A 26,725-nucleotide genomic window follows, 5' to 3' on the forward strand; every position below is an offset into this window, starting at 1 on the left:
TAGATAGGTCGCGATTAATAAGGCGGTGGGAAATTTCAAACTCCATCATCGATCGATTCTGTACGGCGTTCGATGTGTTGGTAGAGGGATCGGGACCGGGCACGTGCCCTCCAGATGCCTGCGGACCTATCTCTGCGGGAGAGAAAAATGCACGTCTGCTTGTTGATAAATATTATCATAGTCTACCGTACACCGGCACACGGAGGGGATAGTGGAAAAATAAAACTGCGCTCCCCTTCCTCCTGTATTTTCACACGCTCTCTTGGACGGATCACGCACGACCGTATACGCTATTTCGGAATCCGATCGATACGATGTAAAATTAGCGGTAAAATAAACGGTGAACGATTACCGTTCGCCTCGATTATTCTATATAAAGACGAGAATCGGGAGACGAAGGCAAGGAAGGCATCAACAGGTAGCCAAAGGGGGAAGGAGGCGAGGTGGTCACCTTGATTAAAGATATTTTTTCTCTCCCCGTCTCTTTTTTCCCTCTTTTCTTCTTCTCGAACGCATCGATGCGAAGAGAAAGGAAAACGAGAGAGCAGAGGAAAAAAGCAAGCTGCTACTCGCGTTGAAACGAGTATAGGAGTGGTATAGGAATAGCGCACACATGTCGTGGAGGGTGGGGGAGAGAGGGCAGTGGAGCGCGCGCCGCGGCGCGGCGCGTCCCGACACTCGGCGAGGCGACGCGCACGAAGGCAGAGAGAGCGGCGTGGCGGAGCGAGCCGGCGGAAAAGCGAGCCGTTCCTTCGGTTCAGTCGCAGTCACGAAGCGGCGCCGTGCACCACCACTCGGCCGCCTCTTTCTCTTTCGCGCTCGCGCGCGCGCGTCTATAATTAAACATCGGTGGAGGAGCAAAAGTGTCGGGGACGAAGGAGAGCGCGCGTACCTCCTCTTTGTCCGTTCCCTTTTTTTCCATCTTCCTCCTCCTCCTCCTCCTCCTCCGCTGAACCGCTGAACGACGAAGCGATGATTTTTTCCCGAGAACCGCCGACTCCGACTCGACGTGTTCCGCCGCTTCTCCGCTTCTCGGCTATAATTAACAACTACGTTTCCTTCTAACGCGTTCACTTGTTCTTCTCGTCTCGCGATCATGCCGAACGACGCGTGCCCCTCCGACCGACCTCTCCTCGACTCGAGAAACGTTCTTCGTTCCGAGACGCGGTGGTGAGACGTCGACCGACAGATGGATCGTGGCCGCCGTTAGAGGCCATAGCGTTCGCCCCTCTCGAACCTTGACCGTGAGTCGTCTCCTCTTCCGATTCTCGCGTTTAAACGCGTTTCTATTTTTATCCGGTCGGTCGGTCGGCTGGCGTAGACGGGCGCGCGAGGTCGCGTCGATCCTCGAAAGTGTAAAAGTAACGGTAACGAGAGGAAAAAGAAAAAGTGAAGTTTCGTTTTTTTAGTGTAGTTCGGTTTATTAGTTTTTGGTGGATCAAGTTTGATCAACGAAGGGAAGAGGAGGAAGAAACGTCGGGGATCCCGGCTTCGAGAGTTGGATAGCGGATTCGCTCGCGATGCGCGAGTGACGAAGAGAGAAGAGAAGAGAAGAGGAGAGCGGGGACATCGGCGAGGAAGCGAGCTGCAGAGAAACAACGGAAAGAGAGAGAGGACGATTCGAAACGACCGATGAGATGACAGTGTTGTGCGCGTTGTGGGCGACACTGTCCACCGTGGCATCGATCCTCGCCTGTTCCGGATTTTACCTGCCTTATTGGATTCAGGTGAGGGAGAGGATTCTCCTTCCTTTTCGTTCCTCACGGAGGCGACGGACGCGGATCACCGATCAACGATCGATCGATCGATCGATAATGGAACGTTGGCCTTCTTTCTCTCCTCCCTTTCCCCCTCGAAATTTACGCGCGCGGATCGAAATCGAATACGCATACGTGTCTTGATACGACGACGACGATGATGACGTCGTCTCGAATGCGTCGTTGAGTCGGCGATATTAATTGCGACGGGCGATCGATCGGCCCACATATCATTCCCAACGAGTTTCACGCATCGAACACGCTCGTTGCATTAATAAACAGCGATCGGATGGATGGATTTTCGTAACGCGGCGTGTAAAGAGAAACAATAATATCTCGCGTTTGCTTCCCGTGAAACGCTTCGCTTTTTTTCGCTTCGCTTCGACAAAGGGATTCGACCGAGCATCGCTGCTAAATATAATACAAGTGGATATCACGTACAAGGTTATATCTCGCTTTTTCGCGATTGGTCGTCGAAAGAAGATCGATCTTCGCGTGTTTTTTTTTTTTCTTTCTTTCTCGGTTGACGAGGATGTCACCTCGGAAAAAGAAGAAGGAAGAACAAGTTCTATACAAAGAAGCTATACGTGGAAGCATTCGGTCGATCGAAAGGAGATGTTAAAAAGACGTCCACGTTTTCTCGATGTTCTTTGACGGTATCGAGCTTTCATCGAGCCGTTAGCCGTCGCCGTACATAGTCATAAAACCGTACGAGATCGTTTTTGTCCGACGACGACGACGACGACGACAAGGCGTCTAGATGCACGAAGCGAAAGAGCAGGGGGAGGAGGAATTGCGCACGTTTCCGCGTACAACGATGCACGCGATCGGGCTCGCGAGAGGAAAAGGCTGAGAGAGGAAAATTGTCCCGTCGATCGTGGGAGCGTTAAATTGCCGCAAAACTCCGGCAATTTCGAGCTTCGAAAACGTCCCAGCACGCGACACGTCCAACCAACCAACCAACCAATCACCTCTCCCCTCCCCTCCCGTCCAACTTGCTTGCCAACTCTATCGCCAGCGACAACCCGTATTAATGTCTCCGCTGATGCGGGGCAAACGTTGATAGGTTTCGCAAACTTCTCTCCCTCCTGTGTTGTATACCTGCGGCCGGAAATGGATTTTTCCTCTCACTCGAACCAACCATTAAAGATTATTATTAGATTCGAAAGAAATACTCGCGGATGAAAGAGCGAGTCAGGGAAGAAGAGATTACTTACTCGAGACAACTTTCTCGAGATATTACGATTAAATAGCGAACGACTTTACCGACCGCGGCCCGAAACGACGAAACGACGACGAAACTTGGGGGGAACACGCGAAATTCAAGACTTCTCTCCTCGAACCTCGTTAACCTTCCCTCTCCCCCTCGGTTCCCGGCAAACGGTTCGCTAATTCTCTTCATTAACTGTTGATTTTCCCCGTGTAATTAAGCGTGATCCGATTACTCGACGACCGATATACTCCCCTCCCCTCCCCTCGTATTTCGATCGACTAACTGCTATTCGATCTCTTCCCTCCCCCTCCCTCCCTCTCTTTGTGTCGAAACTGCGCTCATCAGCGGTGGCGGTGGTAAATTCCATTTTCGAATCCAAACAATTTTCGTTCCATCCAATATATATATATAAATATAATGTCTTGGATCCTTGTCCATTTATCCATGCATCCGGTGAAAGTCGAAATCGTGTCAAACGAAATTTAGAAATAGGCCAATTACGGAATCGAACGAACGAAGGAGTTTCGAGAAGTCTCGCTCTCCAACTTGTTCTCGCGTGCACGCGTCGCCCGTTTTCGGGATAACGAGACGACGAGTTTGGAAAAAGTTTCGGTCATCCAGCCAGGCGAAACGAACTACCTTCGTTACCGGAGGATAGAGAGAGAAAGAGAGTGTGCGACACGAGGCAACTTGGAAACTCGTAGGAATAGGTCGGTGTTACCTGGCCAATGGCGGCTTCTCTATCCCCTCTACTCGCCCCTTCCCGGTCAAATTAGATCGTAAACCAACTCGCAATCTCCAACCGCTCCTCGTGGAGAGGACTCGCGACGACGTCATCGACGCGCTGGATCTCCCCGCGATCGTGAACCCCTACTTAACTAAAGAGAAACGGAGAGAACGATGCTTGTTTCGTAAATTGGGCTCGAGTATGACTCTTTCTCTCTCTCTGTGAAAAAGGAACCTCTCTGTGAGAAAGAAAGAAACTTTCTCGTGGAAAAAAACTCGTCTTCTTTAACGCTTCTCTTTTCCCTTCGCTTCCCTTCCCTACCCATTATTGCGTACGTGGATAGTTTCGACGGAATTAAATTTACCGACCGAGTAAATTTATCTTTTTTCTTTCCTTTCTCCTTTTTATACGCCAGCCCTCGATTCTCCAGGAAAAAGGACGAGGACGGGTAAAGGAATCATGACGAACTGGTTAAATTAGCGGCAAGGCTGGTGATTAAACCGACAGGGGAAACGGGCGTAAAAACAGTCGATGAATAATTTCGACGTCGCGGCATCCGTGCACGAGTATCCCTTCGAAATATATATATATATACGTACATAGGTATACGTATATCCCTTGTGGAGCAGCGAAACGCAGAAGGGGGCTCTAAATGGCTTTGAAAATACTCGAGTAGCGGGATGAATAAATGCATAAGTGAATTTACATTTGCCTTCCTGCGCTCGCTTCTTCGCCCGCGTAGAGAAGCACCTCTACGTGTTCGGTCCGAGAGAAGAAGCAGTCGGATCCGTTCGTTTAAGGAGAAATCTCCTCTCCTCCCCCTTCCCCTTCTCGGCGAAAAAACAATCTCTACGAGCGGCGATCGTTACGACCACCTTTTCCCTACTTTCGCGCTGGGATTAATTAAGGATTTTTTTCTTCTCTCTCTTCTTTCCTCTCTCTTTTTTTTTTCACATCCCAAGAAATTGCCGGGGAACGCAAGAGGATGATTTACGGGAAGGAAGAATTTCGCTTCTTACTCGAGACCCGATTCTTACCACCAGACCCATCGAATTTGCCTCGGTGTCCTCGGCCAAGAATAATACACCGGGAAATCCTGTCCGACTTTTGCCCGCTTTATTCCACTGGCGAAACGAAACGAGGCGAGGCGAAGCGTTTTACGATCGGTCTTCTTGCGATCGCAAGAAACGTGGAAACGTTCGGTAAAACTTAATCTCTCGCTACCAGAAGAAGAAGAAACTACTTGGCACCGGGTCAACGGTTTTGCTTCCGAGTTAAGAGATACGAAACACTGCCCCCCCTCCTCTTTCCTCCCTGTTGTGTATAAAGAAACGTCCGTTTTAAGGCGCGTATGGAAACCGTTTTTCGAAAATATCTCGATTCTCGAGAATTCTTCCCTCCGGGAAGACTACTTTCGGAGGGCTTAGTGTCGAGTTTGGTCGATACTTTGCTGATTTCAGGGACGACTGCTGGGAAAGGCGGACGCGTATTTTGGTTCCTTTCGACGGTGCAACTATCCACGGATAAGGGCGGCGAACGCCGCTCCCGAAATAGTTTACGAGTGCGCCAGATACTCCAGGTACGTAATTCCAAATTTTTTTTAACCAGATCCCGCGAAATTTTAAGAACAAATCGTTGTTACCGTCGAGGTTTTTTCTTCCTCCGTTCCTATTTATTAAACTGTTTTATCAACCGAGCCCGCTTTCGTGGTAATAAAAATATTCGTCCTCGCTCGGCCAACGATATCTCGCTCTCTAGGCGCGTTTGCCATATCCTTCGAATTGATCGTGAAACGCTGCGTTTTAAAAACATAATTCCTCCCGATAAATACGTAACGCTGCCCTGTATTTCGGGATATAAATTTATCCGAATAGTTCGCCGTCGTCGAAAATGCTGGAAATTTTTTTCCCAACGTCCTTTCGTTATTTTTTTTTCTTTTTTTTTTCACAATTGCATCAATCGTACAACGACGTAGGAAAAAAAAAAAAAGCTAATTACAGATCGCTGCCATTTCAGCGCGGATTACTTTCCGTTTATCCGATCCGAGATTGAATGGCATCAAATGGCGAATCGCGCTAGTTTTTTCGAAAACTATGTATATACCGAGATAGATGAAAGAGAAAGAGAGAGAGATTGCGATTCGAGCGAAATATCTATCCGTGTCCGAGATTAAAATTTCGAATCCAAACTCGTTAATTAAATGTAGCGAGAAGGGGAGGGGAGGAAAAAGTTGGTCCGGTTTCGCGTTCTGACGCGTTTTTTCACGCGGTGTTTACATTTTATCGGAAAAGCTTCGCGTTTCAGCCTCTCCCTCCACTCCCTCTTCCATCCTTCCCTCGGTTTCAATTCAATCGGAATACACGCCGCGCTCAACCCGGCATTAACGGGGGCGACCTTAATGCAATCGTACGTATATCCGGCGTGTATTTGTGGCGCGATATGGAAGGGAAAACGGGCTTTCGTACGAGTTTTCACACGGATTTTTTCCAAGGAAAAATCGTCCAAACCGTTTATATTTAATTAACAATAATTTCGAGCTTACGATCGAAAAAAAAATCGCGTGAAAATCCGAGGATCCCAATTAAAGTGGAGGGGAGGGGAGGGGAGCAACTGCAGCCGATTCAGTTTTAGCTTTAAATCAAAGTTACGCCCCTCGGCGCTGGGCGCCCGTTAATTTACAACGGTGAAATTCAATTTTCTCGGAATTTTGTCAACAATACGGTTTAACGAGAATGCGGCGGTGCGCTACAATAGAGCACGCGACATTTGATTTCAGCTTCTGGGACATTCCGAGCGGTTGGTGGCAGGCGAGCACGGTCACCATGGGGATCGGGGTCGCGATCGCGGTGATCGGGGCCCTCACCCTGCTCGCCGCCGCCTCCACCTTCCTCCCGCACATCCTCAAAACTCCGAGGCACACCAGGGTGCTTGGCTCTCTCCAGTTGCTCGCCGGTAAGTAGCCGTTTTAATCTGTCTCCCTCTCCCCCCCCCCCCTCCAAACATATTTTTATTCAATGAATAAACTAATAGAATTTGGAACTGTTATTAGAATTAGACTGATTAATATTAAATCTACTAATAAAATCCCAAGATTAATCTATTATATAGTATCGGTAATTTCTAGAATCTTTTTATTTTTTATAATTATTATTTATTTATCATCAATTAGATTTATTAAAACAGATATTTTTAATTTTATAGTACAAATTATATTTTTTTTTTTAAAAATTGGAACATTTCCTTTTCATTATTGAATAATCTTTTCTTATGAAATAATAAATTGAAAACAAATTTATTTAATATCAACATTAATTAAATTTATTCCAATTTATATAATAGTTTCAATAACTAAAATTAATTCATGAACTTTATTTTTTTTAATTGCAAATAGCTTATATATTTCATTCGGTGGACGAATTTACAGCAAGGGATATTCTCACTTTGTGTCCTTTTTGCCCGCAACCATCGTGCTAGAGAAAGAAACGATCGTAAGACGAAGAGCAATAATCGTAGAAAAAAGAGACGTCGAACGCTTGGCAACGCTGTAATGGATCTCGTAATAATACGTAGATATACGACGTGTGTGTGTGTGTATATATATATGGTTTTAAAATCGACGTCTCGATAATATAGGATCCTCGAGATCTCCTTCTCGGCTGATCTCGTCGAGGAGAGAGAGAGAGAGAGAGAGATGCGATAATATTTTATCGTTGCGTTGCGTTTTCAAAGTTTCGAGGGGAAACTCCTTGGATAAACGGAGAGGAAGAGGAGAACGTTAATAGAGAAAACCGTCTACCGTTTGAAGTAGAAAAGAGGGGGGGAAGTAAGACGGCGACGTCTCGTGCAAACAGTCGGACAAACGGATATTACTCGAATATCGTTTCTTCCTCGAAACGTTGACGCGTTTCATTTTCTCTCTCTCTCGCGCGCGCCAGTCCAATACCCATTCCGAGCCTTGTCGTCCTCGATCTCGCGCCGATATTCACGTGGAAAAAGAAAAAAAAAAGAAAAATGGTTAGAGAGGGAGAATAATTTCAATCCAATTCGTCAACCGTTCCATTCCCATTTTCTCGTTACAGCAGCGATGATATGCGGCGGTCTGGTCATGTATCCGATAGGATGGGACAACAGGGAGGTGCGGGAGTCTTGCGGGAAGGGTGCTAACGTGTACAATCTAGGTGAGTATCTTTCTTTTATTTCCGCCACGAGTTCGACTTCGTTAAGCACGTTTCATACCTTATGTACTTCCTTACCGACGAGGTAAAAGTATATATAAGGTAAAGGTTTTTTCTTACAAACGCGCGCGATCGTGTTTCGAATTTTCTCTCTCTAATTCGAATCTTGCAAAAAAGAAAAGGAGAAAAGAAAAGAAAGAAAAAAAATGATTTGGGAGAAGAAAATGGCGAGAATACGACGCATCTGTTGCAGGAAAGTGTTCCGTTTCATGGTCGAGCTATCTGCTGGTAGGCTCGGTGGCGCTGTTGATGCTATGCTTCGGGCTGAGCTTCTGCGCCGCGCGACACAAGCCGTCCAACCCGCACACCGATCCTCTGCGCATTTGACAATCGAGATACTCTCAATCGATTCACGCCTATGCCTCGCCGAAGACGACCACTCTCTCCTTCGTCACGGTCTGTTGAGCCGTGAGGAGGGCGAGGAGAAGGAGGAGGAACAGGAGAGAAACAGCAAGGAGGAGAAGGAGGAATAGAAGCATCGAGAATCACCTCTACGAGCGTCTCATCCGGGTACGAGCACACCGTCACGCGACAAACCACACACAACGTCGCACAAGCCACGCGTCACGCGTCACGCACGCTTCCCACCCAACTACCCGATCGTTTTATCTTATCTAAGGACGAAATTTTACTCTCCATCCACTCGTGCGCACAGCGTTGCCACGTTTCCACCACGTTTTTTCGCGACCAACTTCTCTACGAGGAGAGGGGATATGTGGAAATCGGGCGAGTAGCGTAAAGCGTTGGGAACCGTGCGAGATTCTCGATCGAGCGTTCGATCCAATTTTCATTCCTCGACTTCTCCTTTTTTTTTTTTTTTCGGTAACGAGAGAGCTTTCCCTCTCGACACGCTTTCGAAACTTTTGCTCAAGAGAGAGAGAGAGAGAGAGAACAAAAAGGGAAACGTTTGAAACAGCAAATGTTTCGGACAGGTAACGACGTACAACAGAGTTCGTTAGCCGCAAAACTTCTCTCCCTGTGATCTTTGCGACTCTAGAAACTGGACGCATCTCGTCGTTTCTCTTTGATTCCCCTCTCCCTTCTCCCCTTCGCTCGAAAGACGCTAAAAACTTTCTCTCGTCCGTGGCTCGAAAAGCGCGTACGCGTTTCAAAAGAATTTCAAAGATTTCGCGCAAAGCGACGAAAAACGGTCCGACGGAACGGTATAAAAAGCCACGTCGATTCTTCTCCCCCCCTCTAATTTGCGCACGATGCCAGGAATAGAGAGAAAGGGAGGAGGGATTTTTCTCGCGAAAAGTGCTCGGATTATTGAATCGAGTAGGAGGAAGAGGGCGCGAAACTCGATTCGATCGAATCCCCCGCTTTACTAGGGATTTCTTCGAGAAAACAACGGAGCCCCATCGAGAAGCCTCCAACCCCTCCCTCCCTCCCTTTTTTTTTCGCGCAATTGTTGTTATTAAACCGAGGATTTCTTTTTTTTCTTCGTTGGAGGGAGAAGCGGCTTAAACGAACGGCAATTTAAATGGTAATCGCCAAGTTGAATTTAAAACGCGAAAACTCGCGCGTTTGAATCAATGCGGTGTTGTCGTTCCAACCTTCGCCGCAAACACCGCAAATAAAAATTATCATCTCGCGACTGTCTCTCTTCTTTTCTCTTTCTAGTAGCGAGAGTACGTTCTTCGAACGGGATCGAGTATCCAAGATTTTTTTTTTTTTTTTAAATCTGATCGATCTCCCTCGAAACAACGAGGGGGGGGGATCGATTTCGAGGGATCGGATTTCCGCGAGCACGAAAACGGGAAGCGCGAGCGGTTTGGTATTGGTGTAAAGCCACCACCGATGGAGTTCCATTAAACGAGCGCGACTTTAGTTCCTTTTCCATCTTTTTCGATGGACGTAGAGAGAAAGAGAGAGAGAGAGAGAGAGAGAGAGAGAGAGAGAGAGAGAGAGAGAGAGAGAGAGAGAGAGAGAGAGAGAGAGAGGACTTGGCGATGCTGAAATATCACACACACACACACACACACACACACGCACACGCACACGCACACGCACACGCGCACGCACGCACGCACGCACACACCACACACACACACACACACACACACACACACACACACACACACACACACACACACACACACACACACACACACACACACACACACACACACACACACACACACACACAGAGAGAGAGAGAGAGAGAGAGAGAGAGAGAGAGAGAGAGAGAGAGAGAGAGAGAGAGAGAGAGAGAGAGAGAGAGAGAGAGAGAGAGAGAGAGAGAGAGAGAGAGAGAGAGAGAGAGAGAGAGAGAGAGAGAGGAAAGTAGCCCGGGGCGAATGGTTATCGACGAAAGTCGGGATGAAACAAAAGTTGGAAAACTCGTTCCATCCCCTTTCTCGAGTTCTTCTTTCCGTTCGACCTGTTGCCAGAATTCCTTGCTTTCGAGCAAGGTCGAAGCGAAATAGGATATTTCGACCACCGTGTTTTTTTCCCCCCATCGTTCGAGATGCGCGCAATTTCCAAATAGTTCTCCTCGCCGCACCGGATCAAATTTTCCTTTGTTAACGGCCTCCGATGTTTCGATCAAATTCGAGACGCGCGCTTTAACTTTAATCCTTAATCCTTTCTAACTTCCTAACTTTCGTGAGAGAGAGAGAGAGAGAGAGAGATTGTGTTTCGAAAGAATTCGATCTTTTTCCGATCGTTCGAACAATTAAAACTCCGTAACTTGGAATATATTCATTTATACAATGGATAACGAAAGTATTCGAACGTATTATATTTACAATTTTTCATGAAAGGAACAACTTATTTAAGACTCTCTAATAAGAGAGGAAATCTCAAAATTTGAAAATGATTCATTGTAGTTGTAACATGTTTGTTATATATTTATTAACAAATTGCAAAAGTATTGGTACGAAAGTACGAGAGCATTTTTACGTTCACTCGAGCTATCGTTATTTCATTAATAAAAGTGTGAAACACGAGAAACTATCCTGCATAAGGGAATGGGAAATCATATAGCGAGATAGAAAAAATTAAAAAAAAAACGGAAATAAATCTACGTTATCATCGTAAAAAAACTAAAAAAAGAACGGTTGCGAATAAAGCTATATATAGGCCGGACTCGAGAGACGAGAGAGAAAGGTGAACGATGTCCAATTAGACGGTCGGAGATCGATGGAGAAAAGCGGACAGCGATTACGTAACTTTAAGCGAAAGATGAAAGAGAAGCAGGAGGATTCGAAAATCAGGATCAGCCTTCGTTTTCGTAGACAGCGAGATCGTTTTCGTAAACTCTTTGACAGGGTATTCGGGAGAGGGAGGGAGGAGAGGTAAATTCGAATCGCGACGGTTTTGTAACCGGTAACTCCCCTTTGCTCCTTATTTGCATGTAAATTGCCGACCGTGCGACGACACGGCGGGAACACGACGGAGAAAAATATAAAGGAAGAGTATCTCTCTCTCTCTCTCTTTGTTCGCTTGTTATTCGTCCGATCGAACATTGAAGAATTCGTTAGATTGGGTTGAAAAAAAAGAAAGAAAGAGACGCGCGAATAACGATAATGCGTTACGAAGTCGCAGCAGAAACGGACTCGTCATCGACGCGTAAATTTAGCGTTTGTATTTTTCTCTTTTTCTTCCCTCTCTCTCTGTCCCCTTCTTCTGTTCGAATCGCTCGGTCGAGAATCAATCGCGCGGAAACTGGACGTTTCGAAGAGTGCGGCGGTGCCGTTATCCGCGATGGAAATCGTACACGCGCATGCGCGCGACACACGAACACGAACGCGAAATACGCGCGCACGGTCGGATCGCCGTCCCTGTTCTCCTAAGGGAGAGGGGAGGGGGGCGAATTCCGATCCATCCGAAGGAACACCACTCGCATAGAGCAAGTTTACTCGTTGTACATATTATACATATTACACGGTACAGTAACGAAATGAATATTCGATATGGAGTAAATGTTGCATCGCATTATTATATTTTATAATAAAATTGAAATAAACCGACGGCGATTGGTATTGTTCTTTTCATCTCCCTCCCACCCTGCCAACAGATCGATCGGTCGATAAAGCAGCTAGCTGTGTATCATCGTTCCGCACGGATTGCGATGGTCGTCGATCGGGAAGATCGAAACGAGACAATTGGCGACGACACGAGATGGCTGGAAACAAAAGGGCGAAATTAATCGGCCGAGGTGTCGTATGTCGAACGAGTGTAGTGAATTTTTCGGCGAGAACCATTACTTTGTCCGAGCCATTGTCCTCGAAATTGGACGGGAAGAGTTTTTATCGACCGAGAGCCACTGTTGTTTGGATCGTTCTCTCTCTCTCTCTTTCTCTCCCTCTTCCTCTTTTTTTGTTTTACTCCCGATTTAATTGGAATCCAGTTCTTCGCTTCGTCCAATCGGCGCGAATCGGTGGTAAACACGGTGGACAAACACCGGCGGGATCGACTTTTGTAAATCGTTAAATCGAGCGATACGCGCGAGATCCGAGGAAAAGACGCGAACCGAGAGAAGAATGGCGATCGTTCCTCGTTTAACGGGAGGAGGAATCGAAGGAGACGGGAGAACGGGGGGATTCTTGCACGAGTTTGCAGGGAAAAAGGCTCTCCTTCGTCGAGACTACTTCGCTCCCTTTGCGAATACTCCGACACTCGTCGAGTATCCTTCGAGGAGTACGTCTTTTTTGTCCCGAGTCGATTCGCTCCCGTATTTACGATTCTTCTTCTCGACCACTTCTTCTCGTTGCTTCGTATTTCTTCCCGTCGCTGGTTTAAAACCCGCCTTGTGGATCGATCGCCACGGCCGTGGTTGTCCCGTTGAATAAACAAGTAATCGCTCGATCGTCTCGCGAGTCTGGTGGATAATTAACGTGGGAAGGCGATTGTGGTGCGGTGAATTTTCAAGTGAGATGAGGAGATGTCGATGAATTTCTCGTGTCGTGTCGAGAACGACGCGCGACGATGCGTGAGAAAAATTGGTGGCGCGATAAGGAGCAACGAGGTCGGATGGATTTTTTTTTCGAAGAAAAAATCGATCGTTTCGATCGATGGAAGCGTATTATTATCGTGTGTGTGTGTGTGCAAATAAATTCTTTCCCCTTTTTTTTTCTAAATTCAAAATTTTATTACATAAATCAGATAAAAGATTACCCAATTGTTTTAATCGAATAGATATAGCTTGTCTCTGGTGACTCCCAATCTTTCTTGTCAATCCTTCTCACGTCTGGGTCGGATCTTCGTCGAGAGATTCTTCTAACTCGTCGAATTTTCTCGATGCATCTGAATGATAGCCGTTTCCCAAATTAAAATTTCCGGTTTTAAATCTTTGTTACGACTTTTCGCACATTCTCTCTGCCGCCATTTCGATAGCTTCAACGGTCGATTTCCTAACCTGGAACGTAAAAAGTAAACAGCGAACGATGCTTCTCGCACGCCGTATCGTTTGAAACGTTGCACGGAACTGAAAACTGTTAAAAACTGTTAAAAACGAAAGAACGCTTTTTAGCATCACGAACGAGAATTGATTCGAATTCGATCAGAAATTATGATCGTAGAAACAAAAAGGAAGGAACTTGTACACTTAATATATATTGGATTATTCAGAAAGTAATTTCATTTCTTCACACGAGCGTCGCTACGTGTCGAACGTCGTTTATCCACAGCCAACTTCACTCTAAACCGTGTTGCAATTATACATGTGAGAGTTGACACTTCACGGTTTATTTATAAGAAAAATTCGTTCGATTCTGTTGTGCGATTGTGTTTCTCGTGCTCAATAACAAAGATGCGAGGCCAGAAAGAACAGTTTCGGTATATTTTACTTTTTTATTCATACGAAAAGTTTAAGAATGTCGTTCAGGCAAGAGAAAAGTTTCGCGAAGTATACGAAGAAGATATCAACGGTGTACAAGTGGTTTTCATTCCGACGAAGATAAAATAAACTACAGATCGAAACAAACCAACGAATAACAATTCGAGAAATTGCCACGAGATCGAATTCATCGAATTTAATTGTTCGTGAAATGACTTGATCATGAAAAAAGAACGAAATTTTTTCGAACAACCCAACACACATACACATATATATATTTATATAAAAGATTTCGATATCGAACGTTAGAAGCGTATGGAGGGGCGGGTATTTTCTTGATGAAAAGCTATTTGGCCGTTAGTTTGTTGCGAGTTAGCGGCTAACTTTTCGCTCGGTTTACTCGCGAGAGCTCGCGTGTGTCGCTCTCCTGTTCCTTCGAATCGAGCTGTCAGGGAATAAGCGAGCTAACGCGATCCATGTCTTTGATCTTCTTCTCGAGACGTCTAACTCTCTCTCTCTCTCTCTCTCTCTCTCTCTCTGTTTCCATTTGCTTATCATACACCACTTTCCAGGGCTGATGATCGAGAGTTTCTTTGAGAAAGTAAAGAACAAAGGGACGAGAGAAAGGTGTGTCGCGAGAAATATACGGACGAATCGAGATTTGGCACGAAAGGTGGCCTCGAGAGAGAGAAAGAAAGAGAGGGAGAGAAGCGTCCGTGCTTGTTCTCGCCACGGGGCCGATAAATTGCATTTAGAGGTAGCAAACCGACGGCCAGCCCGTAAAACCGATGCAAAGAGGGAAGAAGGACCGCATAAGGAGATTTCCAGCTGGAATCTACGTGCGAAGTAGCACTCGTCGTTCGAGATCTGGCCCCCCCCCCGTCTCCTCTTATCTCCGTTCGATTCTTCTTCCCTTCGAAAAGTCAAGAAATAAAACAGCGATTTAAAAAATTTAAAATTACTACACCACGGATTTACGGATCGACCGTCTTCCTTCTCGAGATCGGATCGCTCCCAGTCATGAAATTTGCAAAGTCATCTGCTCGCGTCCCTCGTGCAAGGAAATCCCATCACGCGGTTGATTTATCTCAGTTTCCGTTCGCGCACGAATTTAACCTCTTCGCTCGACCGGCCCCGCGCTTTAATCGCGCAAGAATCGATCCGGGAAATCCTCTCTTATTATCCCCCGATTTATCCTCCCAAGAAGATCCAAGAACACCCCCCTCCTCTCTTGGCGCGTTCGAAAAGTCGAATCCTCGATCGAATCGACCAACCAATCGACCAATCGACGTGGCGGAGTCGTGAAGAGGCGCGTCGCCACACTCGCCGTTGCCCCTCCCCTCTCCCCTCCCATCATAACGATTTCGTCCAGGGATCTCGTCTCAACAATCGACTCTTTTCCACCACCACCGATCGAATTTTTGTTTAACGATAAAAGTCAACGATTCGAAAATCTCTTCTCCTTCTACTCGAAACAGATTCGACGACAAATCGATGGTTTCTCGCCAGAAACGTGGGGAAAAAAATTTATGTTTCTTAGTATTTAACCTGCTGTGATAATCGAAAGATCGGGTGGTTGAACAATATGGTCGTGATTTTCAGGATAGAGGGGAGGGGAGGCGGATAAAGCGGAAAGAGAGGGAAGGAGGAAGGGAGGGGGGCGATCGTGTTTCGACTTTAGACTCCGGAGGATGAATATTTGTTCAACTCGTCCCTCCGGGCCGTGCGCGCCGCTACGTTGCCTATAAATACTGCTTTGTATGCATGCTGGCTGAGCGGACCGCCAACCACGGATAATAGGAAGGAAACCCCGGAGAAGCTACTTTGTCTAGCTCCTTCGCCACCCCTCCTCTTCGCTTCGTTCCTTCCTCTCTTACTCACTACCTCGCTCCCCACCCTCCCCATGCTCTTATCCTGGCGACGACGCAACGTAATAGCGGTGGACCGCGGCGCTCTTCCCTCGCAACAGCTATTACGTTTCCAAGAATAATTATCAACTCTCGACACCTACGCCGCCACCGAGTTATTCGAATTCTCGCCACGATTCCGTCGACCGTGCAGACACGAAGAAAACGAGCAACTGTTGCGGCAAGTTCTTCTCGCTTCTGTTGTCCACTTCTCGCGAACGACGGGCCGCGATGATTGGCGAATAGGAGTTGGTGGAGATGGAAAGTTGGAAGGGGAAGGACCTCGCGTGGAACGCACATTAGGGAGGGGGGCAGAGAGAAAGATTGACATTGGTCGACCGAAATTGGGCCGTTTTAGTTAACGACAGGCGGCGAAACAGGTTCGCGAGAAGTTTCTCGCGCGAGATCGATCGGAGGAAAGTTCAGGGAGAGAAAAGTCGGGAAAGGTGAAAGTTTTTGACGAGTTTTTCAACCTTCGAAGCGAAAGAACGACGGTTAATTTGGTGTTCGAAAGCGAAGGGGGAGAGAGAGAGAGAGAGAGTCGAATCGAGTCGAGACGATTAATGGAGGGAGGAGTTTGACACGAGTGGAGAGACACGAAACGTTAATGCAACGCGTTCTCCGTTATCTCGATAATTACGCGAATTCTCTTTCTGTGCCTGTCGATGCGATAGGCACAATTTTCCATGCCTAGGATAACGGATGAGGATGCGAAAGAGAATCGTCGAACGTGAATCGCATCGAACGGATCCAACAGGTAGAATTCTCTTCCCTTTGTCGGCGAATCGCAAGGATTATCTCCGGTAAGCTTCTTCCTCCGCTTTCTTCGACCCCAAGACGAACCCGTCAATTTGCATCAACCCTTTCAACCTGCAAATAAGCCGATATCGAGTGCTTTCGATCTATCTTCGATTTCGATCGAACGCGAAGAAACAACCGGCGGAAAAATATAAATTCGATCCGAGTTTTTATCCCTTTTTTTCATTCTCTCGATATCGATCGCTCGTTTCTTTTCGCGTTATACATACACCATGTACCGTATACGTATACGGCGAATCGAATCGAATTTCACCCTTTCGTTTCTGGTTTATTCGAAGGGGGGGAACTGTTTCCAATCGGTGACCGACCACTTTCTCTCTCTCTCTCTTTCTCTTTCTCTCTCTCTCTCGTTCCCGTATCCTCGCGCGGATCCGTTTTCGTCGCGTGTTAACCGACGCGCGAAAGAGACCGGATTTATTTCAAATTAAAATCAATATCCATCACGAGCCAGCTTTAACCATGCCGGCGGTCGGGTTTATTGAAACTCCGTGGCTTTCGTGCAATTTCGCAGAGCTTTGCTTTAATCCCGCGGGACATGTCTTTGGCCTCTCCAACTATCTCTCTCTCTCTCTCTCTCTCTCTCCCTCCCTCCCTCCCTCCCTCCCTCCCTCTTTCCACGCTCCTCTCTTCTCGTCCAACGAGACGAAACGAGACTAGACGAGACTAGATGAGACGCGGCACGCTTACACCGTTGGCGTCGCTCATTTCCATTCCATCATCGTGCGATCATGCTCGCGTTTTGGAAAATTCGCGCCGGTCGAAGCAAATCTCTCTCTCTCTCTCTTTCTCTCTCTCTCTCTCTCTCTCTCTCTCTCTCTCGGCGACACAAGCACAAAGCAAAATCGATCGATCGATCGATACATCGATATATTTGGAGGACGAATCGAAATATCGGGAAAGGATCGGGATGGAAAATTGGCTGTCAGAGAGTTGAACGAATTTTCCCCTGTGTATATACCGCTCTCTCTTTTTCTCTCCCCTTTGGCCGGATTTTCGTTAAGATTTAACGACCGACTAACCGAGTCCCTTTGTTTCTCTCTCTCTCTCTCTCTCTCTCTCTCTCTCTCTCTCTCTCTCTATCGAGATTTCACGTTTTATTTCACTCCTTGCCCGGTTTGGAAAATCGGGTATATCGATAGAGATAGAGTTAGTACGTTCGCCAAGTTATCTCGACAAAGTGGAGAGAGGATGGGGGAGGGGAGGGGAGGAAAGGCGGTCTCGAGAAAGATCGCGCGATTCGCTTTCCCTTTTTTTCCCCCTCTCCTCCAAAACCTGTACCTCTCCGACTTCCTACCTTCTTCCCTAGTTTCTCCTCTCCTCTCCTCTTCCACCTCCCCACCTTTTCGACGTCTCGCGCGAATCGTAGCGACTTGTCGCGCGTTGCCAAATTTCACCCCTCCCCTTCTCCACTCCCCCCTCCTTCTTACCGTCTTATTTGGCCAGGTTCCAAACCAGAGTCTACTAAACCAAGGTTCACCGAGTAGGGCGGCGTCTTGCGTCCCCTTCCCCCTCCCCCTTCCTTGAGCACACTTGCGGATTGGGAAATTTTTTTCCTCGCGTAACAAAACAGCGACGCCGCGCCGAATTCCTGACGATTCGCTCGCGGAAATACAAACACGAACGAGTCGCTCCTCCGCGAAATATTCAATTTCATTTCGGTTTATTTCGAGGAGGGGAAACTTTTCCTTTCCCTTACCTCTCGGTTCCTTCTCTCATCGCTTATTCGTCAGGAATCCTTCCCTTCTCCTCCTCGTCCTTTCGAGGAGAGAATCCGCATCTATCCGAACAGAGAAGAACAAGTTTACGGAGTTTACGCGTCGGTCGGTTATTTATTTCGTCGTCGCATGCGCCACCGAGCCCGCCCATTCTTCGTTTTCTTCGCTCGGTTTCGGCCTCCCCTGCCACGCGACTATTTGTAATTTTCCGCTCGGCGTGTTTTCCGCCGAAACTCGGCCCGTCCACGCGGAAAACCGTCCACCGCCTCGTCGTCCAGATAAATCGCGGTGGAGAAATCACCTTCTTCTCTTCGCGATAACTCATCTCGTCGACTACACGAAATCGATCGATACGGAGAGGGTTAAGTAGTTGAAGTAGGCGACTTCCCTCCTGTTCTTGGGGGATATCGAACGCGTGCCGCCAAATTTCGCAACGGAAGGGATTATAATTGTGGGAGGGGGGAGTGGCGTTTGCATCGATGATCCGCAACTTATTTCCGGCTTTTTCCACCGGACGGATATTAAAGTTTCGGATGGATCGAAACTGCGACGAAACAACGTTGCAAGATGGAGAGAGGGGGAAGACGCGGAGGCCATTCTCCCCGACGACTGCTCGTCAATTATTCAACAGTTCAGTTCTGCCGCCGTTGTAGCAACGTATGTCGGTTGTCGAGATCGATTCGTCCCCGAAAAAGCGTCGATCGCTCGGAAGACGATTCGATCGGATTCAAACGCCGTGTTTGCTGTTTTGGAAATTTTCTTGAAAAGGTTCTTTCGATAAATTTGCGGAAGGGGGGGGAAAGAGGCTCGAAGTTCTCGTTTAGAGAAGCTCGATTACACCCGTCGATTAAAGTCGTCTCTTTCGGGAGTTTGCCATCCGTGCGTTAATCGTACGCGTCACGTTTCTTCGACGTTGAGCGACGTTTTCTCCCCTCCCCCCACTTCTCCCTCGAGACTTTCTCCAACTCGCAGCCGCGAACAATATTCAAAACGGGTGGAAAGTTTCGCTCCGCCAGGTGCGACTCATCGTTTCCACGCGAACGACCTCTCTCTCTCTCTCTCTCTCTCTCTCTCTCTCTCTCTCTCTCTCTCTCTCTCTCTCTCTCTCTCTCTCTCTCTCTCTCTCTCTCTCTCTCTCTCTCTCTCTCTCTCTCTCTCTCTCCTTCCTCTCTCTCTCTCTCTCTCTCTCTCTCTCTCTCTCTCCTCTCTCTCTCTCTCTCTCTCACGGTTAATCAGAACCTCGTTTCCATCGATCCCCTTATTCCCCGTCCCTTTTCTCAGCCCAATTCTCCGACCCGCGATTGAAAACCGATCCGGAATTAAACCGATTTTCGACCCGATTTCCAATCGACTCGAACCGTTCCTTCGAACAATATCTTTCGCGTTTAAACTTTAAACTTTCCTTCCCCCTCCTCGCCTCGATTGAAAATTAAAATATCCTCCCCCCCCCTCCTCCCTTCCGCGAAAGAACAGCTCTCGATATTAAACGAGTTTCGAGCGGCGGAGAGGGGGGAGGGGGAGGAGGGGGGATCTCGCGAAGTCGAGAGATACGAATCCGCCCCATTAACGATTCCCAAGGTAAACAGAGAGAGGAAACGGGGGTGAATTTTTGTTAAACGATTTACTTGGCGAATTAATTGCTCTCGACTCGTATTACTCGATCGAAATTTTGTTTCAAAGTTAAACATATCGCTCTCCTCTCTTGCGAAATAAATAAATGGGCGGCTCTCGGTTTTAAACGAGCTTCCATATGTGTATATATATATACGTACGCTCGATTTTGATTGCGCTCGTTTAACGCGTCCGCCATTATTTCGTCTCGCGAGGATATTAATCGTCTTTACTTCGCTCCTCGAATGGTAAAGATGTTACATCGAGGTTGTTGAATATTCTAATTCGATCGAATTAATCCCTTAAGTAGAGTCGGTAACGAAAAGTATTCGAATTATATTTTCACGAATTGTATAAGAGAAATTTCTGGATTAAATTTCAGTAGCCAGAATTTGAAAACGATTCGTCGATTTAATTTTATATATACAGATATTAATATTTTATTGGACCACTTTTGGTGATAATAATTCGTCTCGATCGACGTTTTGTTCAATTTATTCAATTACCAATTTCGTAATATTACGATCGATGGAATTCTACAATTTTTTCTTCAAGCTTCGAAGAGATTTATTTATTTAATTTTTTCCCTCAGCCCATCAATTTTCCATGTATAAATTTATATCTGGACTCTCCAGTATTTAACATACGATCCATTCTTTCCGTCCCGTCGAAAGCAGAAGGTAAAAGTCTTCCAACGATCCCAACTTATAGCCGCTATCTTTGAGTTCGTTCCTTGGAATACGTGGATATTTGTATTTATCGAGTACTCGGTCGGTAAATTCTCCGCCAGCTGCCGTACATTATGACGGAACCACTATGTTTTACTATTGAGCGTTACGTTTGGGATGTTTTTGGCCTTCCACACGTAATTTCTTTTATCCGAGTTGAAAGTATTAAACTTAGACTCGTTGGAAAATATCATTTTTTTCCCTCAAAAAGCTTTATCTTTCGTTACAAATATTTTTACAAAAGTCAAAGTTCCTTTGATTATTAACCTCTCTTCTTACTCTATCGTAAAAATTATTATTTTGTAAGACACGTAATTGAGGATGAACATCTTTGTCAAACGTTTCCGTCACTTGAAAGTGTAAATGTAATAAAATTTTCATTTTCATCTAATAATAACTTTTATTAATTTTCTTAGTCTGAACGAGCTTCGTTCACAAATACGTTGCTTCAGTTTTTTATTTTTTTCACTAATCGGCGAGAAATTAAAAATTTCCAAAAATTAACAAATTTCGAAAGAAGGCGTATTACAAAATTTTCTTTTCTTTCTCCTCCCCCCCCTCCCCGTGTCACCGTCGTCGAGGAGGAAATTCGAAATTCCTCCGCTCGAAGAGCAAAGGGATATGGAAATCGAGCGACAACGCGCGAAGAGAGAGTGGGGATAGGTTAGGGGAAATTAATTCGCGTGGAGGAGAAGTCGGAGTAACGAGCAGTCGGATAGAGATAGCGATTTCAAGGTCGACGAATCGGAGATTATTCCCCTGGGCGGGGAGAGCGAAGGGGAGGGGAGAGCGAAGACGTTGTGCAAGACGTTGCGCGATGAGGAGATATGGGGAGGGGAGGGCTTATGTTTGATTATACGCGGTTGATCGTGCGCCCTCGCGGGGAAACCCTCTCGACCCTCTCGAGAGTCAGTCTGGGTCGGTCTTGATCTTTTGTGGTAGCGTGAAATTGCCAATCAAATATTCAAGCCGCTTGTTTAACTGTCGCAATAAAGAAGAACAGAGGGGCGAACGGGAGCCCAACCGCCATTCGCGGGTACGACGCTTTACGCCAACCTTTTCAGACTCCGTTGAATAGTTAGGAGTGGGAGAAGGAGAAGGAGGAAGAGGAGGGGGAGGCGCGAGTGTTTACACGAAAGGAATACGACGGCGGCGACAGCTAGCGAAGAAGGTGGATGATCGCGATCGCTTCGAATTCGGTCAAAGTCGGATGCGAGTTTAATAAAACTCGTCGTCTCTAACGCGTAAGCGGAATTTTCCGAGGAGTTTGAAATTTAGTTTAATTAAAAGTTGGTCGGGTCGGGCGGAGGTGTGTGTCTCGGTTTATTCTTCGAAAGGAGTGGAGTGGAGAGGTTTAAGGAGGCTCCCTCCCTTTTCTTTTTATTAGAAAGAAAAATCCGATTTCTTTTAACCTTTTTCTTACGGCAATCCACTTCGTCGAAGGGATGCCACTGAACGGGTCACCGTGTCGAAAAGCGTGCACCTTGGTATTCTCTCGTATGTACATTCTTTTAAGTGTTACATTGCAAACATAATTCTTAGTAATTTAATTGAGAATGGTGAATTTTAAAACAAGGATCCATGTTACAATTTTTATATTCCTAGATTCGCGTATTTTGTCGTTTGCGCTACATTTTTTTTCTACCGGTACACAAATTTTCAAATATACGTTTCTAATCTTTAAAATTACACAATAATCACTCTTTTCCAATTTCTTGTAACGATTTAAGGAAGATTTTTTATCGCAATACTTTTGCACTGTGTTCTATCTAAATACTTCACTATCGAATAGAAAAAATACAGAAGAACATTTGTTTCGATGTCCAGAATGTTCAAAATCTAATACAGGTCAACAGAATCGAGAGATACTCTACAGGTATAGTAGAACCTTTTTGACTATAGTCACTGCTTGTAACGAAATTCGCGTGGCTCCCAAATTCATTCCCAATGATTCGATTTTTTCGACGAGTCTCGAGAAAATTTTCAAGGCGTCTAATTAGAATCGTGGACCTCGCCTCACCATCGTCTCGCTCGAAATGTAGCTATGAGAAGCGAATTCGATTCCTTCGAGCTCTCTTTTCCCCTTCCCTTCCTCGCGCTTCTCTGATTCGTCGAGAATTGACAAGTGACATCTCGTGTTATAAACACGAGTTATACTCGAGACATCGTCACGGTGAACAACGCGTTGATCTCGAATTATATCGAACTTGCTGCGTTTTTCATCCGATCGACACGATTGCACGCCTCGTCGAGTCGAATCGAATACATCATATCTGTTCGGACGAAGAGAAAGAACGAAAAACGCGCGAGCTTTTATTACTTATTCGAAGAAATCCTTCATAGAAATCCTTTTCCGTTCTATTAAGCCTGAACAAAGACGTTATCTGAGAAGATTATTTTGTGAAAAGTTTAGTCTACCTTAATAATTGTATATTTTTGACATATTTGGCAGCAGAATTCTAAAAATATTCCAGACACGGCTGATTCGACATCTAATCCGAAAAATTTTCCTTTAACTTGGGTATTGATCGTCCGATTATATTATCGATTATTATCGTGAAAATCGAAAAACTGAGATCTTCTCTATTGAAGTAAGAAGGGATTCTCTAAAGGCACGAGCTTCACTTGTAAAGAGTCTCATTATAAACAAGTCGTAGTTTGACCGTCCGATACGATTAGTTTGTTTGTAAACACGTCCTACTGTGACCGTGAAGTTGGAAGAGACCCAGTAGCACGCGCACGAATACATTCCACTCGTCTTTAAGAAATATACCACTCGTTACGAAGAACATTCGTTCGTCGAAGAACATTCTACAAACATCGAGCTATTAGCTTACCGCTATAATACGCTATTACTGTAGGTGCAAGCAACGTATTAATACATAACGTAGGAGAGATTGTTCGTATTCTAGAATCGAAATTCGTTATTGAACTCATCGTGAATTTGCCGTTACAATTCACGGGAAGGCGAGGAAAGAAAATCTGGTGAATTTCGCTTTTCCCTCTCTCGTTTGTCCAATCTCGTCGCGTTTAAACGTCGTCGTCGTCGTCGTCGTCGTCGTCGTCTCGTCCGCTTTTGTTCGTAGAACACGGAGGATAGAAATTGGACGGCTGTCGAGAAGATACGCAGATTTCCATTTCTCCTCCTTTTCTCCCTTTTTCGATCGAATTCCACGACTTGTTTCCACTCGATTCGCAACAAATCGGATTTTTCGATTCCGGATCCGGAAAATATTCTCATGGTAGTCGAAAATAAACCGATCTGATACGATCTAACGCTGGAAAGGAGGAAGAAGAAGGAGAATGAAAAGAATTTCTCTATTCACAAGGTTGATTTAACGAGGTGATACGTAACGATTATTCGACGCATCGATCACTCGATGCAGTGGATACGCGTCGTTACACGTCGCTTGTTTCGATCGTCCTCGAAACGCACGCCTATTTAGATCAAGTGGTATCCGCTCGAGCACCCAATCCCCTTTCCTCTCCCAACTCCCTCGCCCTCCCTCGTTACATCTCCTCTCTTTTCGTCCGTTCCCAACCATCCGAGCAATTTGCATATCTTTCACCGTGGCGGAAAACCAGTGTCGCGCTTTGTTGATTCTCCGACTCGTTTATGCGTTTGCGCGTATCCCGATTGTACGGGCCGTAACGTAACGAATTCACCCGCCTTATTACCCTCGCAAATTCCTCCACTTTGCCCTCCCCTCCACCACCACGGATGACTAATTCATAACGTTTCGACTCGACTTTGTCGCTCTCCCTTCCCATCCAAATTTTTCCTCTTCTCCAAGGTAGAGGAAAGGAAGACGAGGGTTAATGAGATTCGTTTCCGCCCCCCTCCGTGTTAATTTCCTCCGCCCGGCTCCGATTTATTTCTCGCTGGAAATTAACTATTTTTTTCTCTCTCTTTCTCTCGAAAACAAAGAAATATAATATTCGCCGAGAATTTAACTGATATTTCGCCAATTTCGTAATTATCCTCGAAATATCGCCACTCTTTACATCCCTTTATCCATCGATCGTTACAACAAAGGGGAGGTTAGGTTTGCCCGGCATTCTTCGTTATAAAGGATAAAAGATGGCTTCTGATTGAATAGGAGGTGTGTGGAGAGAGAGAGAGAGAAGGAGCTAGGGAATATTGGGAAAACGGGAGGATGAAAATTAGAAAGTCTTGGAGCGTGAGAATACGTATTAAATTATTCGAAGGCAACGTTTCGGGGAAACGTTCGCGCTACAGGCAAATATAATTCAAGTTTGTTCGCGCGGAAGGAGGGAGGGAGGGGAGGGGAGGGAGTAGGAAGGGTGGGGAGGGACGAACCGAATTCGAAAACCGCACCGAGCCACGAGATTGCTCCCCATCGATTCCGTTTCTTTTTCTTTCTCCCTTCCCCCACCCGTCAAAACGAAATCTAATAAACTTGGACGCCCGTCAATTCGCGGTCCAATTAGAATCCTTCCTCGATTCGATTCCACCGCTCCGCGAATAAACCGATCTTCCATAACAAACTTCTTTTCCCCTCCCCTCCTCCTCCTCCCGTTTCTCTTTCGAGATCGATCCTTCCTAGGCCAAATCTAATTAATCTCTCTCGGTTCAAAAGTAATTTTCTTTCTTTCTTTTTTTTTTTTTTTTTTTTTTCATGACAGTGAAACGTCAAGCAAGTTTCGTTTGATTTCATCGATCACGAACAATCGAATTCGATCTCGTAGCAATTTCTTCGAGTCGTTGTCTTTATTTTTATCCTCGTGTCGGAATTTTGAAAATTAGTTCTGATCAGTTGGTTATAAAAGAATAAAATGTGTTCTCTTTTGATCTCGCAATTTTTTTATATGCGCACGAAAAATGCAAACAAAACGAATTTTTCTTATACAACATGGTTTAGAATAGTCAAACACGCCAAGATCGATAATCAATACGTTTATTTAACAATTTTGACAACACTGGATTCTTTAATTGAAATTACAAGTTCGTAGAATTAAATGAACTTCCGTTTATATTAACGAAAAATGTTGCCAAGTTTTTTAAAAAAAAAAATTATAGTATTTTATTTAAATTGGAAAAAAGAAATTTTCATATATTCTGTGTAATATTATTTTGTACGTGTTGATTTGTTTGTAATATAAGCTGTGTTTCATCTTTATTTCCATTTATTTTTTTTTTTTTATTTTGTTTCGCGGCTCTCGATTTAATATATAATACTTAATACGGCTTTCGATAGTTAACGAGTTTAACATGGCTGGTTTAGAACGAAGTTGACTGTGGATAAACGTTCGACTAGCGACACTCGTGTGAAAAAACAAAATTACTTTCCAATCAATTCAATATATATATATATATATTCTCGTTATCGGTTTACCAATTACCAGATTTCACGAAACGAATATTTTAAATAAAATAAATAAATCGATATCGTGCGAAGATATTTAGGAGAGACGTTGCGAAGAACGTGGTCAAAAACTTGGAGAATCGTTAAAGTGGTTGGAATTTTTTTCATCGAGATAACGCTTCTCCCTTGCCCTCCCCACCCTCGCGTTTCGCGAAAAACCGTTGAGATCGTCAGAGATAAAATTCATCGTCTCGGGAAGGAAAAAGCGGACATTCGAGAAGGAGGAGGAGGGGGGAGGCGCGTTTCGCGCATGCCCGTTTCGAGATTGGACAACGTTTGCGTAACAAATCAAACGACGAACGAACGAGAGAAGAAACGAGGGCTCGGCGATCTCGAAAGTGGCGCGTGTGGAGGGGTAAATGAAAAAGTTGGAGAGCTAGATAACGATTACCGGATTCGAGCATCGAATGAGACTAGAAATGGAGCGTGAGAGAGAGAGAGAGAAAATTCCGTTAATTGCTCTCTCGTTCGTTTCGGCGACTTTCCTTCGACAACGAGGAAAGATTCTTTCATCGTTATCGATAGATACGCTCTTCAAAAACTTGAGAAATTTCGAAATTGATTCGTCTTAATACTCGGATACTTTCGAATATTTATTCAACCACGTTATTTGCTCGTAATTTCGTATCCCGTGATGCGAAAACGGTTGTTTCATTTCAGCTCGCACGAACATAAATTCCCTCGAGTATTATTCTCCTTTAATTTTCTCTAATTTCGATAGGTTCGATATGTCCGATCGTTCGTTTCGCTTTTTATATTCGAATTTTCGTACGCGATCAAATCTGTCGGCACTTTTCGAACGAAGAGAAACGCATCGCGTCGCCCCAAAGCGTTTCCGTTAGCT

General features: G+C 45.5%; 1 protein-coding gene and 1 long non-coding RNA gene across 3 annotated transcripts in view; both read left to right on the forward strand.

Annotated features, from left to right (window-relative positions):
* The first annotated feature begins 691 nt into the window (after positions 1-691).
* LOC724852 (LHFPL tetraspan subfamily member 6 protein) lies at positions 692-9,042 on the forward strand. Of its 2 annotated transcripts, XM_006568778.2 has the most exons (6): positions 699-1,244; positions 1,410-1,727; positions 5,158-5,276; positions 6,474-6,649; positions 7,777-7,875; positions 8,126-9,042. In XM_006568778.2, the coding sequence occupies exons 2-6, from the start codon at positions 1,638-1,640 to the stop codon at positions 8,257-8,259; spliced, it is 618 nt and encodes a 205-aa protein (XP_006568841.1). In that variant the 5' UTR covers positions 699-1,244; positions 1,410-1,637; the 3' UTR covers positions 8,260-9,042. The 2 variants fall into 2 exon arrangements, with proteins under 2 accessions (XP_006568842.1, XP_006568841.1); XM_006568779.3 differs by having other exon boundaries at positions 692-1,727; positions 7,780-7,875.
* Positions 9,043-10,148: 1,106 nt separating this feature from the next.
* Positions 10,149-26,725, forward strand: part of LOC102654200 — a 40,730-nt gene continuing 24,153 nt past the window's right edge. Inside the window, exon 1 of the long non-coding RNA XR_003306559.1 lies at positions 10,149-16,424. This is a non-coding gene — a long non-coding RNA (uncharacterized LOC102654200). The remainder of the gene's footprint in view (positions 16,425-26,725) is intronic.

The sequence above is a fragment of the Apis mellifera genome, linkage group LG2, assembly GCF_003254395.2.
Source record: "Apis mellifera strain DH4 linkage group LG2, Amel_HAv3.1, whole genome shotgun sequence".
Taxonomy (NCBI): Eukaryota; Metazoa; Arthropoda; class Insecta; order Hymenoptera; family Apidae; genus Apis; species Apis mellifera.